We start from the raw sequence: 16,532 nt of genomic DNA on the forward strand, positions 1-16,532 counted from the left end.
AGGTCATGAGGCCAGCAAGACAGCAAGAACGCCTTAGGAAGGGAGGCTGAGCCCAAGGCTTCCCCCAGAATCTGCCTTCTATTGAAGGCAGAATATCTGACCCAAACATGAGGCAGAGACCAGCGAGACGAAAGAGCAAGAGGCATTCTGGGTGCTCAGTCGTTAGGCTTTTGCAGAGTGCTCAGTGAAGCAGAGGCCATAGGCCTCACGCACACCACAGTGAGGTCTCAAGTCAACACGACCTGCAGGGGCTCCACAGGAAGGAACTGGAGTCTAGAACACAGGGAAGTACATTAGGCACAGCTACGAACCACCAGGAAGTCCCCGGAAAAAATCCTCCACCCCCCCAAATCATGATATTCGTTTATTTATAGTAAGGACCCAAGCACAGCCTGGTGCTCTTGGGTGCAGAATAAAGCTGCTATTGTCCACACGCAGAGGTTGCCGAGGTGCCCGCCCCCGCGGGCCTGAATGCTCTAACTGCTCATCAGCAGGCGGGAGGGGCCTGCAGGACAAGGCAGGAAAAGAAGGCCCCTGGGCTCCTTAGCTGTGGGCACGTCTGCCTAGCCTTCCACGCAGCCGCCTCAGTCGCACGTCGGTCCGCTGGGCCTCCGCGGTCACCCGCTTTCTCACGAGCTGCTTAAGTGCCCCTCCTGGAGTGCATGAGCAGGTCCCGCTGCAGCCCCGCCTCCAGGCTGGGGGGCAGTCTGGCTGTGGGCGGGTCGGTCAGCAGAGTCAGTTTATTGAAAACACCTCTGCCAAAGTAGTCGGCAATCACAGAGAAGCTGTCGTTGGAGCACTTGAGCTGCAGGAGAAGAGGGAAGAACAGTAACAGAAGTGACATTTCTTAAATGAGGAGAGGAGCCAAGCCCCGCAGTGCCCCAGGGACTCTGTGACACTGGGGGATCCCCTGCCCCACCTAGCCCACTCATCCCACCTGGTGCTGGAACTGATCGTGGAGATCTCGTTTCTGTTCCTGGGCCCGAATCATATCCATGACCTTCCGGTTTTCTGGGAGGCAGGTGGGGCAGTCGGCATCACTTTCGGAGTAACTCTCAAAGCAGTGCTGGTGGAAGGAGTGGCCACACAGGAAGTGCACCGAGGGCAGCTCCAAGGCACTGTTGCAGATGCTGCACTTGGTCTTCTGGAAAATCTTCGGACTACAGGCAAGGGAGACCGACAGGAGCGGCCGAGAGTGAGGGCAGGGCCACAGCCCGGGGGGACAGAGGGTGGCTGGAGGACACTGGGAGCGGTCCCTGTCTCGCTCGTCTCACCTCAAGGGAGGCGGCTGAGGACGGCAGCCCTGGGGCTGGAGTGAGCCTCTGCATGCTCTGGGCAAGCCCGAGTCACCTCCGGGGACAGTTTTCTCAAGTGCCAGGAAACTGCCTTCCAGGTCTGCACTCAGCTGTGACCCTTTGGGGGAGGCCTGTCCTGGGCACCTCATCTAAAACTGTCACACACACTTCTTCCCCACTCTCCCTCCATTTTCTCCTCAGAACCTGCCACCACCTCACACACTAGAAGAGTTGGCCTACCTCAGGGCTTTCTGTCTGTGTCTCCCTCTTCGACATGAGTGCCATGAAAGCAGGGCCTGGGACGTGATCCAGGCACAGTAAATATTTGTGGAATCAATAAATTGTTGTTCTCTAATAAACGTTTTACAAGGTTACGCGCACATAAGACTAAGAGTCGGGTTTGACATGTAACTAATCTGCTTCGTGTATTTTTTTTTTTAAGATTTATTTTATTTATTTGAGAGGTAGAGTTATAGACAGTGAGAGGGAGAGACATAGAGGTCTTCCTTCCGTTGGTTCACTTCCCAAATGGCCGCAACAGCCAGAGCTGTGCCAAGCCGAAGCCAGGAGCCAAGAGCTTCTTCCAGGTCTCCCATGTGGGTGCAGGGGCCCAAGGACTTGGGCCTTCTTCTACTGCTTTCCCAGGCCATAGTAGAGAGCTGGATTGGAGGAGGAGCAGCCGGGACTAGAACCAGCATCCATATGGGATGCCAGCACCGCAAGCGGAGGATTAACCTACTTGCACCACGGCGCCAGCTCCCACTTCATGTATTTTCTAAAGCCAAGCTCAGAACAGATTCTAATCCCAACTTAGATGTGTGTTTAGAACAACTAGAAAATAAGTAGAGAGAAAGTAAGTACTTGCTACAAGATAATATCCCCCAAAGCCCCATAAATAATGATCTGTGTAATAAGCTATTCTGGAATTCCTCCATTAAAACAGATCTTCAACACAGAAGACAAATACTGCATGTTCTCCCTTGTTATGTGGGAGCTAAAATTTTTTTAAAAAGCTTGTATTAGTTTTGTTGCAAATATTTTATCAAATTTTGTTTTCAATCTGTGTCAAATTGATAGGAATGATATACTACCATAGTTTAATGATTTCGTAACTATTTAAAATTTATTTTATGGGGCCAGATAGCACATGGGCGCCAGCTCACGTTGAAGCTGCTCCACATCTATTCCAGCTCCCTGCTAATGGCCCGGGAAAAGTGGGGTAGGATGGCCCAAGAGTCTGGGCCCCCCTGCACCCATGTGGTAGACTCAGATGAAGCTCCTGGCTCCTGGCTTTGGCTTGGCCCAGTCCTGGCCATTGCAGCCATCTGATGAGTAAACCAGTGGATGGAAAATTCCCGACTCTAACTCTTTCAAATAATAAGTAAATCTTTAAAAAATAATTAAACAAAATAAAATTTAGGGGTTGGCACTGTGGCATAGTGGGTAAAGCTGCCACTGGCTCTGCCAGCATGCCATATGGGTGCCAGTTTGAGTCCCGGCTGCTCCACTTCTGATCCAGCTCTCTGCTGTGGCCTGGGAAAACAGCAGAATATGGCCCAAGTCCTTGGGCCCCTGTACCCACATGATAGACCCAGAAGAAGCTCTCGGATCCTGGCTTTGGATCGGCCCAGCTCTGGCTGTTGTGGCCATTTGGTTTAAGAGTGAACCAGCAGACGGAACACACAGACCTGCCTCTCTGTAACTCTGCCTTTCAAACAAATAAACCTTTAAGAAAAAAAGTTCTGAAAAAAATAAGTAAAATAAAATTGACTTTAAGAGTGAAGTTAAACATCTTTTAAGTCGATTATTGTTTATAACCCCTGCCTATTTTTCTGCTGGACTATGGTCAATTTATTTATTGAACTCTTTATTTGGTAAAACCATTAAGCCTTTGACTGCAATATAAATTTAAAATGTTATCTAATAAAATAAATTAAATATTAAGTTAAAAGAAATAAAAACCACACGTTCAAGGGGAGCACTGTGGCACAGCATATTACGCCTCCATCTGCCACACTAGAGTCCCATATGAGAATGCTCATTTGAGTTCCGGCTGCTCTGCTCAAATCCAGCTTCCTGCTGACATGCCGGGGAAGGAGGCAGCGACGGCCCAAGCCCTTGGGCCACTCAGGCGAGACAGATGGAGTTCTTGGCTCCTGACTTTGGCCCGGCACAGAACTACCTACTGTGGTCATTTGGGGAGTGAACCAGTAGATGCAACATTCTCTGTCTCTCTGATGCTCTTTTTTTTTTTTTTTTTTTTTTTAAGATTTTATTTATTCGTTTGAGGTACAGAGAGAGGGAAACACAAAGAGAATGACCTTTCACCCGCTGGTTCACTACCCAAATGACCGCAACAGCCAGAGCTGAGCTGATCTGAAACCAGGAGCTTCTTCGGGGTCTCCCACACGAGTATGGGGGCCCAAGCACTTGGACCACCTTCTACTGCTTTCCCAGGCCATTAGCAGGGAGCGGGATTGGAAAAGAAACAGCCAGGACAAGAATTGGAACCCATATGGGATGCCAGCACAGCAGGCGGAAACTTAGCCCCCTACGCCACAGCACTGCCCCAATGCTGTGCCTTCCAAACAAACAAATCCGTCTTGAATAAACACCTCTTCAAGACTAAAAATGCACAAACACACACATGCAATCCTGTCTTCCTGCCTCTGATGTGTTTTTACTATACCCCATGAGGAACAGGATCACAGCCTGGACTCCTCCCCTCCCCCTGCACATACAGGTGCTAGGTACCTCGCCTTGAGTTCCTGGATCTCCTGGCGGATGCGAGTGGTCTCCTCTCGGTACCTCCGCACCCGCAGCTCATCCTGTGCGATCTGCTGGCTCTGCTTCTGCAGTTTTTGGACCAGGTAGTCCCGGATGACAGACAGAGTAGCTGTGGAGTTGTGGGCCAGGGTCTGCACCACTGAGAGGGGGTCCGAAAGGAAACAATAGGGTGAGCTGAGCAGCAAGCTCTGGACAGAGCGGAAGGGCCCTGGCCACAGAGCCCTTCGTGGTTGGCAGCCGAGCACCCCCGACCCCACCCTCCCAGTACCTAGAAGGGGCGGCATGAGGTTCCTGGTCTCGATGTGCTTGAGCACGGCCGCCACGTACTCCTTGCAGTCCTCCTCCTTGCGGGCAAAGTAGCTGAGGGCCTGTTCCCAGAGGGAGGGGTCCTGCTCGCCATGGCGCTCACACACGGCGATCACCTGCCGGTACTGCTCATGCTGCATGTGGTAGTGCATTATCTGCTGGAACCTGGGGCCGGGCAAGGGGCACAGCTCAGTGTCCCTGGGACACTCCCTGAATCCTTCCCCTTCTCGGGAAGTTCCCGATGCTTACAGCTTGCCCTGCTCATAGAGGTAAAGGACCCCGTCCTGGAAGTCGTGCATCTGGCACAGGACCAGGGCCTTGTCAAAGACATCACAGAAGCGGCCGCTCTTCAGCAGGGAGATGGCCTCTGCGTGAAGCTTCTCTTTGACCTGGGGAGGAAGGAGGGCAGAGCTGCTGGACATGCAGAAAACTCACAGGGTCTCTTGGAAGCAGGCTAATCAGCGGGTTCTTCCCCTCAGCCCAGTTTCCCCTGCCCTAGTTAGCCCCGTGGATGAGGGGTCACCGCTGGTCTCAGGAATGAGTGTAGTAAAAGGCAGCCCCCAAGAATTGAGTCTGCTCTCCAGCACACCCGAGCGTCTGGCCGGGGCTCACCTGGGGCTCCTTCTCATGGGCCCAGTTCTGCAAGCGCAGCTCGAGGAGCGTGTCGTAGACGCCCTGGGGGGAGTCTGGCTGCACCTCGCTCATGTGCTCCAAGAAGGCTTTCAGCTCTCGCGGGTTGTTGGCAAAGATGGGGATGAACTCTTCCGAGTTGGCCTAGGACACCAAGGGAGGAGAGGGGAGGCAGGGTGAGTGGGCTCGGTTCCCAGGAGGCCCCTACAGTGATCCTGGCTGTCCACAGCTGCTCTACCAAAGGCCTCACCCTGCAGCCTGGAGCCTCCCTGTCGCCTCGGCCTTCTGTGCTGGGCCGGTAGTCAGTGCAGAGTCCCTTCAGCAACTGGGTCGTCTGCTCTGGGATGTGGTGCATGAGGGTCTTCCCATAGCGCTTCATGTTGCTTTCGGCCTGCTCGAAAGGCAGCTTGCCGATGTACTGAAGAGCTTCCTGGTAATTCTGCGGGGTGGTGAGAGGCTGGCTAGCACCTGCTCCTGACTCACGCAGCCTCCTGCTGCGTCCTCAAGATGAACAGGGCTCTGAGCGAGTCAGGATCTCACCCACCTTAATGTCCTCGAGCTGGATCTTCAAGTACCACTCGTGATGCGCATGGTTCTCGGCCAGGTAGAGGGCGTGGGAGTAGTAGCCAGCCTGCCGGAGGACCTTGATGGCTGTCTCCACGTCAAAGTGGACTTCACTCTCGCTCTTTGTCTGCCAGGGAGACACCAGACAGAGTCATTCGCACAGAGGTGGCTGGAGAAGGGAAAGGAAACAAGCAGCCGGTGTTAAGACAGATTCCTAAGGGGTACTAAAGCCCAGGCTTGGGGAACACGAGGACAGCCTGCCTCTCAGGCCTTCCTGGGGACACAGCTTCTTCAACGTCACTTCTCTGGCCTGATACATGAAGAGTTCTGGTACCATAAAAACAAGGAGGGGAGATGGGAGAAAAACAGCAGGACAGCTACTGTGCTCCCCATTTACAGAGGGTGCCGGTCTCCAGATTAAGGTCAGCCTTTGCATTCTCATGCCCGGCTACAGAAGGGGAAGCCCCAGTGCACAACGGGGACCCCCTGGAATCCTCTCCCAACACCGCCCTGCACCTTGATGAACTCCTCCAGCTTTGAGCTGTCCTTGAGCTTGGTATAGCAGTTGAGGAGCAGGGTGGTATGGTCGGCATTGGCCAGAGACTGTCGGTGCAGGGTCTGCAGGTAGGCGGTCAGGTTGTGGATGCGCTGTGCATCCAGAAACTTGCGGATCACGTAGGATGGCTCCAACTTCCCAATGGTTCTAGAGACACAAACATCATCTGCATCAGGGCACTTCTCAAACTTGCGTGCATGAGAATCACCGTAGAGCATGTCACAATGCAAGCTGCTTCAGTAGGCCTGGGAGGCCCCAGATTCTGCATTTCTGACAGTTCCAGGTAATACCAGTCTGCTAGACTGTGAGCTGCAGTGCGCACCAAGGTCCTGGATCACTTATTTTTTTTTCCTCAACTGACAAGTAAAAACTGCAATAGGGGCCAGCGTTGTGGTGCAGTGGGTCAGGCCCCTGCTTAGGACACCAGCATGCCAATCCCAGTTCCAGAGTGCTGGCTCGTGTTCTGGCTTCTCTGTTTCCAATCTAGCCTCCTGCTAATGTGCCTGGGAAGGCCCAGATGATGGCCCAAATACTTGGGCCCCTGCTACCCATGTGGGAGAACAGCAAGAAGTTCCAGTTTCCTGGCTGCGGCCTGGCCCAGACCTGGCTGTTGTGGTCATTTCAGGAGTGAACCAGCAGATGGAAGCACTACTTCTGCCACTTTTTCAAATAAATAAATAAATAAATCTTTAGGGGGGAAAAGGGTACATATTTATGGGGTGCCATGTGAAGTTTCAACACATGTGTACATCATGTAATTCCAAATCTAGGTAAAGACATTTATCTCCTCAAACACATCACTTTCTCATGATGAAAACATTCAGTATCTCCTCTTGTAGTTCTGAAATACATGATCCATTATCAGTCCCTACAGTCACCCTACTGTGTAACAGATATGAGAGTTTTCTCTGTGACTTAACTCCGATCGCCCAACCTTTCCCACCCCTCTCCCCAGCCTCCGGGGACCACCACTCGACCAGCTGCACTTGTCTTTCTGTGCCCGACTTTTTTCACTGAACATGATGACCGCTAGTTCTACCCATGTCACAAATGACAGGACTTCATCTTTTTTAATGGCTGAACAGAATTCCACTGTGTCTATGTGCCACATTTTCTTTACCCACTCATCAGCTGGACACCTCAGCGGATCCTATACGTTGGCTATCACATAAGGTGCTGTAACACTGTATGTGGGAGGACACATGTCTTTTCGACAGACTGATTTCATTTCCCTTGAGTACATACCCAGCAGTGGGACTACTGGATCACATAGTAATTTTATTTTTTTTTTAAAGATTTACGTATTTAATTTGAAAGGCAGAGTTACAGAAAGGAAGAGAGACAGAGACACACAGAAAGAATATGAGAGACAGAAAAAAGATATCTACTGGTTCACTTTCCAAATGGCTGCAACAGCCAGGGCTGTTTTTTTTTTTAAAGATTTACGTATTTAATTTGAAAGGCAGAGTTACAGAAAGGAAGAGAGACAGAGACACACAGAAAGAATATGAGAGACAGAAAAAAGATATCTACTGGTTCACTTTCCAAATGGCTGCAACAGCCAGGGCTAGGCCAGGCTGGACTCAGCGGCCTGGAACTCTATCTGGGTCTCCCAGAGTGCTTGCAGGGACCAAGCACTCGGGCCATCTTCCACTTCCTTCCCAGGTGTATTAGCAGGGAGCTGGATCATACATGCAACAACTGGGACTCGAACCAGGACTCATGTGAGATGCTGGTGTCAAAGTGGCTTAAGTTACTGCCCACCCCTCCAGCCTCTATTTTTAATTTTTTGAGAAACCTCTGTATTGTTTTCCTGAACTTCTGTACAATTTACCTTGTAACCACAGGGTATGAGAATTGCCCTTTCTCCACATCCTCACCTGCAGGCATCTTTTCTTTAAAAAAAAAAAAAAAAAAAAAAACTTATTTATTTTATTTATTTGAGAAGTAGAGACAGAGCAAGCTCTATCCACCTGTTCACTCCCCTGTAACAGCTGGGAATGGCCTGGCCAAAGCCAGGAGCCAAGAAATCAATCTAGGTCTTTCACATGGGTGGCAGGGATCCAGTTATTGAGCCATCACCTCTGCCCCCCAGGGTGTGTGTTAGTAGGAAGCTGGAATCAGGAGAGTAGACAGGACTTGAACCCGTGAACACCAATATAATGGGATTTGAGTGTCCCGGGCGGTGTCTTAACCACCACACCAAACAACAGTCTCTGATCTGTCTGGGAAGTAGTCATCCTAACTAGAATGAAATTGGTTCTTAAACTTGGTTGAAAATAAGAAAAAAGAAAAAAGCTGGCCAGATTTCTAAAACAGTATAGAAACAAGAGATATGGGGCCAGCACTGTGGCATAGAGGGTAAAGCCTCTGCCTGTGATGCCAGCATCCCATATGGGTGCTGGTTCAAGTCCCAGCTGCTCCACTTCCAATCCAGCTCTCTGCTGTGGCCTGGAAAAGCAGTAGATGGCCCAAGTCCTGGGGCCCCTGTACCCACATGGGAGACCAGGAAGAAGCTCCTGGCTTCAGATCAGCGTACCTCTGGCTGTTGCGGCCAACTGGGGAGTGAACCAGCGGATGGAAGACCTCTCTCTGTCTTTGCCTCTCTGTAACTCTGCCTCTTAAGTAAATAAAATAAATCTTTAGAAAAAAAAGGAAACAAGAGATAAACTCTCTTTTTCCTTTAAAGAACCAAGAAATATGAATCTTTAAAAAGGCTAGGCTTAAGTTTAAAATAGGAGGTCATCATCAGTTCAATTGTATACTGATTGGATTTAACCCTAAACACTGCCTTTCCAATAGGGTACCTCATCCTCCCCTGTGAGATGGTGCAGTTTCCATGGCAAATATGAGCCGTTCAGGATGGAGTTCCAGCCCTTCCCCCACACAGGTCTCAGCCATCTGGCTGCCTGCTGTTCAGAGCTACATCCCCAGTGCCTCCAGACTGACCGGATGTACTGCTGGACAGCGCCGTCATGGTTGCCCTTGCTGTAGAGATGGTCTCCATACTGCATGAAGATCTGGGCCAGCCCGTCACTGTCCAGATGCTGGCTCTTGGCCAGGTTAATTGCCATCTCAAATAGGTTCTTCTTGAACAGCATCTAGAAGAGGAGAGACGTTAGAAAACTGGGAGCAGCAGTCCTGAAAAGACCCCATTCCCAACATGCACCTGCAACACACAAGCCAGACAGTCCTGCAGCTGCAACCTTCCCAGAGCCTCAGCACAGTGAGACCTCCCACAGACCCACCTCACCTTGGTTGGTCTTTGCCAACCAAGTGGACCCTGAGAGTGGGCTCAGGCTCCGGGCACTTATGGCCCTTAAAGCCTCATCCCAGGCCATTTATCTTGTGATTCTACCTTAGCTAAGGACACTGAGTCAGACAGTGACCCCAAGGGAAGGGAAACCCTGGGCAAAGTGACTAGGGAGCCTACTCCCGCAGCTGCTTCTGAGCCTGTGCTAGCTCTGGGAACCTGGTGGCCTTGCCTCCAGTTTGGTCTGTGTGTCCTTCTCCTGCAGTGCGTGGACCCGCCCATCCCTCGTCAGCACGTACAGGGAGCCCCATTCAGCAAGCACATCCACTACATCCTCAAAGACAGCGCTATAGGCTATGAACTTGTTGCACAGGTCATAGATGTTGAGAATCTGCTTATCGGAGCTCTGCGAGTCCTGGCTGGTAAACTCTGACCTGCATAGGAAAGAGACAGCATCAGACATGTGGATCCCCCATCTCCACTCCCCTTCAGTTCTTTCCTGGGACAAGTGTGGTGCTGCGCATTCCTCTCAGAACAAATCACCACTTTGGCTGCACTGGCAGCTCACCCTGTAACACCCAGCATTGTGCTGGCAGGTGCAGAAAGAAAGCACACGGGCCTGATCTTATCTCTGGGACCCTACCATGAATCCCAACAGCAGACAGATATCCACCCATCTCACAAGTGATCACCTGACGCCTGCTGTGTTTGGTGCCGTACGAAAACAAACCAACTTCAACTAGGGAGCACTGCCACCATGCAAGAGTCCCTACCTCCCCCTTTTACAGGGCTCTGGAAAAACACAACTGTGCTTTGCACTCTCACTACTTTCAAATTTCTCCGCTACCTCAATCCCTTGTTCCTCTGTCCAATTTGGCTAAAGAGTAAAAAAAAAAATCAATATAAATTCCAAATTTCCTGGAACACTCTAGGATACCAGGGCCACTCAGCAAATGAAGCAGCAATGGAGTCAGTGCTTGAGATGGGAGCATCCCTTATCTGCAGCAAAACCACACATTCTTCAGCAAAGAGGAAGTCTAGGTGCAGTGCAATCTACGTGAAACCGAAGTAGGAGACTGGCAAGATCCAGCCATTAGGATTTTAAAATCTGGATAATTTGGGGACAACAAGTCCAAGTCTCTCTCTTTCCCTTCCCTTCTCCCTGGGTCCTTACTTGGGGGAAACCTTCCGATCACGAGAGACGATGACGAGGTAGCCTCGAAACCAGTGGGCGATGAGCTTATGGCCCTCAAAGGCGAAGCAGGGCCCACGTTCATCAGGCTGGTACAAGTAGACGCAGTCGTCTCCGGCCACAATGAACTGCAGGTCCTGAGAAGGGTCGCTCAGGGCTGAGCAGCGCAGGCCACAGCCGTGGGTGTCCAACTCCACACGGGGGTAGTCCTTCCCGGACACTATATAGGACTGTGGAAGAAAACAAGCAGTTCAAGGCTCCCTTTGAGGGGTAGCACTGAAGCCTCCATATAAAGTACTCCCATCTCTGTAAGATGGCACTTCAAAATGCTCAAGGAAAAAACAGAATTAGAAAAGATACGGTTATAGACTGGCGTTGGGAGCAGCAATGGAGTCAGTGCCTGAGATGCCAGCATCCCTTGTCAAAGCACCTGGGTTCAAGTCTGAGCTTCCTGCTAATGTGCACCCAGGTGTCAGCAGGTGACTGTTCAAGTACTTGGGCTCCTGCCACCCACGTGGGCAACCTGCACTGAGTTCTGGGCTCCTGGCTTTGGCCTACCCCAGCTCTGGCTGTTGCAGGTATTTGGGAACTGAACTGGCATATGGGAGCTCTCTGATTTTCTTTTAATAAATTTTTTAAGATTTATTTATGTATTTGAAAGGCAGAGTTACAGAGACAGAGAGCAAGTGAGATCCTCCATCTGCTGGTTCACTCCCAAAATGGTGACAACAGCCAGGGTTGGGCCAGGCCGAAGACAGGAGCCAGGAGGCTCTTCCGGGTCTCTCACATGAGTGCAGGGGCCCAAGCACTTGGGCCATCCTCCACTGCTTTCCCAGGCCATTGGCAGGGAGATGGATTGGAAGCAGAGCAGCTGGGACTCAAACCAGTGCCCATAATGGACGCCAGCAGCACAGGCGGCAGCTTTACCGGCTGTGCCATGGCGCTGGCCCCTCTGCTTTTCAAGTAAAATGAAAAAAAAAAATAAATAAATAAATAAATAAATAAAAGAGAATGGGGTGAACATGCAGCACAGCACATTAAGCTGTTTCTGGGGACACCTGCATCCCCTAATGAAGTGATGGTTTGAGTCCAGCTACTCCACTTCAATCCAGCTTCTTGCTAATGCATTTGGGAGGTGGTAGATAATAGTTCGTGTTTGGGCTCCTGCCACCCATATGGGAGAATGGACACAAGTCCCAGTTCCTAGCTTAAGTCTGGTGCAGTGCTGGCTGTAGTGCGCATTTGGGAAGAGTACCAGCAGATGGGAGATCTCCCTTTCTCTGTCACTCTGCCTTTCACATAGACGAAAAGAAAAAACAGGCTTTTTAGGGGCACCAGGAACCAAAGAGGCAAAGCAACTTGTCCAATATCACATAGCTAAAGGGGAAAACATCACGGCCTTTTCATTACAAGCCCCGTGTTCTTTTCTTATGCTTCCCACTCTCCGATGTAAAAAAATGAAATACTAAGCGGGGCAATGAGTTAGGGCTATCTGACGAAAGTTCTAAGCATGCCACCTCTCCCATTAGTCCCTTATCCTAGCCCCCTGAGCAACAGAAAAGTCTTACTGGCTGCCGCTCAGACTGGTGGCCTCTGTCATACCTGGACATTCTCTGTCGTCACCACAAACAAGTGGGTGGTCTTTCCTGCTTGGCGAAAGGCCAGTCCAGTAACGGGATAGTTGCCCTTGTGCAAGATCTGGGTCTTGCTATGCCGGTCCCGGGTGATGTCTCCCTTGTTCAATGTCACACTGCCATCAGTGAAACCTGCAGGAGAGCAAGGAGCAGGACTTCAATGAAGGGAAGAGAGACCAATTAGGAACGCCAAGCTCACCTTACACCCAGACTCTCTAACGGCTTACCTGAACACTGGAACTCCCTGGCTCATTATTAAAGAACAAACTGACATGCTTTCTCATTCCAAACTTCACTATCTCAAGGCCTCAGTGCAGAACAAAGTGATCTCATGAAAACAAATGAAGAGGAGCCGCAGAAGCAACTCTGAAGAACGTCTACAAAGCATCTGAAGTGTTACTTCTGCTTTCTTTCTGCTTACCGATGGCCATAAAGTTGAGATTTTCATGGACCGTCAAACAAGACACAACAGTTGGCTCTGTTCCTGGGATGGCGGGAAAGATTCGAGTACAGAGTGGGTTGCCACCATCTCTTTTCTCCAGGTTCCAGATCTTTACCTGTGGACAAACCTCTGAAGTGTGAATGCTATTCACCCTCCAGCAAAAACAAAAAAGCAAAACAAAAGGAAAAAAAAAAAAAAAACACCAGAAGACAGAAAACATTCGCAAGATCCCGGATCTCCCTTCTTCCTTTCCGGGACTCACCAGAGGGTTGATGCCCTCTTCATCCTCACCAACAGACGCCAGGATGTTGTGCTGCTTCAGCTGGTACAGGTGAGTCACCCGCAGTTTGTAGGCCTGGAAGCCTGTAAGCTGGAGGGAGCGTGGCAAGAACCAGATCTGGCCTTCCATATGTGCAGGGCAGTCAAGGTGCTTCCTCTCCAAGAAGAGATACGATAGTTCCCCTGAGCTATGGGTTCACTTTCCATGGCTTCAATTACCCAGTCAACCACAGTCTGAAAACGCTACTACTACACTGGGGCTGGCATTGCGGCCTCGCTGGTCAAGCCACCACTTGCAAAGCCAGCATCCTGGCTTCCTGCTAATGCGCCTGGGAAGCAGCAGATCATGGCTCAAGTGCTTGGGTCCCTGCACCCACGTGGGAGACTCCTACAGAGTTCTGGGCTCCCGGTTCAGCCTAGCCCAGACCTGGCCCTTGTGGCCAGTGGACAAAAGACCTCTTTCTCTGTCTCTCTGCCTTTCAAATAAATAAAATAAATTTTTTTAAAAACTGTATTACTATTACAGCATAAAGAGGAAGTAAGATATTTTGAAAGAGGAACCACATTTACTTAACTTTTAGTATGGCATATTTTTATAATAGCTTTATTTTATTGTTAATCCCTTACCATGATTAACTTACAAATTAAATTTTATCGAGGATATGTACATAGAGATGGTCCTGGACTTACGATGGTTCAGCTCACAATTTTCCAGTCTCACAATGATGCAAAATCAATATGCATTCACCAGAAACCCAACTTCAAATGCTGAATTTGAAAAGATCAAAATCTTTCCCAGGCTAGCGATATGCAGTGCGGTACGACCCTGGGATGCTGGGCAGCACGGAGAGCCACCGCTCCTCAGCAGCCAGGTGGTCACAGGGCAAAGGGCTGACACGCTACAGTGCACCACGTGACTAAGCTCTGCTTGGCAGGAGCGTGTACTACATGCATTTTTGACAAAATATTTTCAACTTAAAATGCTTTAAGCACGATTTAACCCTATTATAAGTTTAGAAACATTTGCCAAGGAAAAAACAATATATAGAGTTTCGTAGTATCTATGGTTCCAGGTATCCCTGGTGGTCCTGAAACCATGGATAAGGGGGAACTGCTGTATTTATGTGTGGATCAGAACGCAAACTAACATGCATACATTATCAAGGATTTTTGACATTACCAAGGATTTCTTCTGGCGGAACATCCTGCCTTAAAGAGTGGTGAAGCCCAGAGTTTAGGGCAACTACGTGAAGAACAAAGCCACAAATTCCTAGTCTCATCTACCTCCCCTCCACAATACTGGGCAGGGGAAACCATGACACCTTACAAATTTATCTTTTAAAGCCAACCGGCATCCATTTTTTGGACTGATCTTAAGATAACCTTGCCAACTGGCACGACGCCCTTTTTACCGATAAAGAAACTGAAGGCCAGTGGTTACATGACTCGCCCAGGATTGGTCAGTCGACAAATTGGAGAATGGACTTCCTTCTGTCTTCCCTCAGCCCACAGAAGAACCCTAGCGCCTATCGAAAGGAAGGTGGCCCAGGGCACGAACCACTCTGACAGGTTCCATCCCAGCTGGATCTCTTCAGCGACCGGGAGAGCAAAGAGACAGCTCCGGAGGAAGGATATCTCCAAAGACCAGGCTCCCTCGGCCTGAGTCGCAGACCGTGATGCCAGGAGGGAGGCAAAGGAACTTGGAAGCAGCGGATCCGGCGGTAGGCGCGGCCCCGGGAGCTGCCCCATCATTGCCCACGGGCTCCTTCACCAGTTCCTTGTCGAAGAAGACGAAGCGCCGCCACTGCAGGTAGGCCGCCATCTTGGCCGTGGAACTCCGCCTCCAGGAGTTGTGTCACGTGAGCCGAGCCCGCGGGTCACATGATCAGAGGTCCTAGGCGCACGCGCGTCCGGCGCACTGGAGAAGGTGTGGAAGAGCCCTAGTTTCCCGGGGCTGGGAGAGTGGGCGGGCCTGTGTGCTGTCAGATTTCCTAAGAGCCACTTGTTCTGGGTAGAACTCTAACTGCGCTGGCTAAGATGCCGAACAGCTGGACCCTTCGCCCCTTTGAACATCTGTTTTGGCCTATGTAAAATGCGCCTGCGCGGAGAGATCAGGCTAAGCGGTGTCCTGCGCTTCGCGAATTGTAACCCGCTGTGCCTAAGAGAATGGTGTTTAGGCCTCACGGGACTTCATAAATGAAGCAATATATATGAAACTAGTTTTTTGGCCGTTGGAGAGGAGAAATAAAATTAGAAGTTTGTGTCTGCTCCTAGGCATAGATTGTGAACCAGTGTCATTTATTCGTTTTTGTGTCCTGCTTAAAACATGCTCTTAAGGAAGTTGGGAAATACTGATGGGGCTGGAATTCTCAAAACCCCATGCCCTTTTCCACAGTGGGAAAGAGCAGAAGCCTGGAAGCCACAGCTCTGGGAGCTGAGTAACTTTTTTGTCTGTTTTAAAGACTCACTGTTATATATTTTGCACTTTTTAAAATATTTACTTTATTTATTTGAAGGGCAGTTACGGGGAGGGGGGGAGTGCGAGATCTTCCATCCACTGGTTTTACTCCATAAATGGCCACAATGGACTGGGCTGGACCAGGCCGAACCCAGGACGCAGGAGCTTCATCCAGGACCTCCCATGTTTCGTGCAGGGGCTCAAGGTTTCTGCCCATCTTCTGCTGCTTTCCCTGGGCACATCAGCAGGGAGTTCGATTGGAAGTGGAGCAGCCAGGATGTGCCGGCCTGCGGCACAATGAACTGGGTCTTCCTGAAACAGAGAGTGGGAATGCGGGGACAAGGACGCAAAGAATGGAGCCAAGACGAGTCCTGATCAAGGCTCGTTTATTGAATAAATGCAGTAGTATTTAAACATGACCAGTTGTTTACAAGGAGGAGCACAAAAGATTTACATATCAAAACGGCTCTTAAGGTTACAATAAAAACACTTAGGTGATAAATGAAGGTTACAGGTGTGACTGATTATTTGTATCATCTCTTGTGAAAGGTTTAGGTTCCTCCTGCCTCTTCCCGGAATCTCCCCTAGCCTAATTGTCTGTGCCAGGAAGTCTCCATTCATATGTTTAAGTGTAAACAAAGGGAGTGACTACCTGTGGCTGCCCACACCAGGACTTGAACTAGTAACTTTCTGGGAGGCTGGCATTGTAGGCAGTGGCTTAACCCATTATACCACAATGCTGACCTCTATATTTCACATTCCACAGGCCAGCGCCGCGGCTCAACAGGCTAATCCTCCGCCTAGCGGCGCCGGCACACAAGGTTCTAGTTAGTCCCCGTCGGGGCGCCGGATTCTGTCCCGGTTGCCCCTCTTCCAGGCCAGCTCTCTGCTGTGGCCCAGGGAGTGCAGTGGAGGATGGCCCAAGTGCTTGGGCCCTGCACCCCATGGAAGACCAGAAGCACCTGGCTCCTGCCATTGGATCAGCGCGGTGCGCCGGCTGCAGCGTGCAGGCCGAGGCGGCCATTGGAGGGTGAACCAACGGTAAAAGGAAGACCTTTCTCTCTGTGTCTCTCTCACTGTCCACTCTGTCTGTCAAAAAAAAAAAAAATTCCACAGAAGTCTATGAACGGTTCTTT

General features: G+C 50.4%; 1 protein-coding gene across 4 annotated transcripts; it reads right to left on the minus strand.

The window, feature by feature from the left end:
• Window positions 1-351: 351 nt before the first annotated feature.
• Window positions 352-14,833, minus strand: VPS11 (VPS11 core subunit of CORVET and HOPS complexes). 4 transcript variants are annotated; one of them, XM_070079425.2, is made up of 16 exons: window positions 14,570-14,833; window positions 12,922-13,066; window positions 12,639-12,774; window positions 12,186-12,349; window positions 10,566-10,813; window positions 9,624-9,825; window positions 9,088-9,239; window positions 6,099-6,285; window positions 5,563-5,709; window positions 5,269-5,457; window positions 5,001-5,162; window positions 4,638-4,777; window positions 4,351-4,553; window positions 4,050-4,221; window positions 938-1,160; window positions 352-805 (listed from the first exon to the last, which is right to left on the minus strand). In XM_070079425.2, the coding sequence occupies exons 1-16, from the start codon at window positions 14,758-14,760 to the stop codon at window positions 641-643; spliced, it is 2,826 nt and encodes a 941-aa protein (XP_069935526.2). In that variant the 5' UTR covers window positions 14,761-14,833; the 3' UTR covers window positions 352-640. The 4 variants fall into 4 exon arrangements, with proteins under 4 accessions (XP_069935526.2, XP_089190346.1, XP_089190337.1 ...); XM_089334220.1 differs by having other exon boundaries at window positions 12,922-13,095; window positions 14,497-14,777; XM_089334211.1 differs by having other exon boundaries at window positions 12,922-13,095; window positions 14,351-14,777.
• Between the last annotated feature and the right edge of the window lie 1,699 nt (window positions 14,834-16,532).

The sequence above is a fragment of the Oryctolagus cuniculus genome, chromosome 1 (assembly GCF_051225735.1).
Source record: "Oryctolagus cuniculus isolate XC-2025 breed Fujian yellow rabbit chromosome 1, ASM5122573v1, whole genome shotgun sequence".
Classification (NCBI taxonomy): domain Eukaryota; kingdom Metazoa; phylum Chordata; class Mammalia; order Lagomorpha; family Leporidae; genus Oryctolagus; species Oryctolagus cuniculus.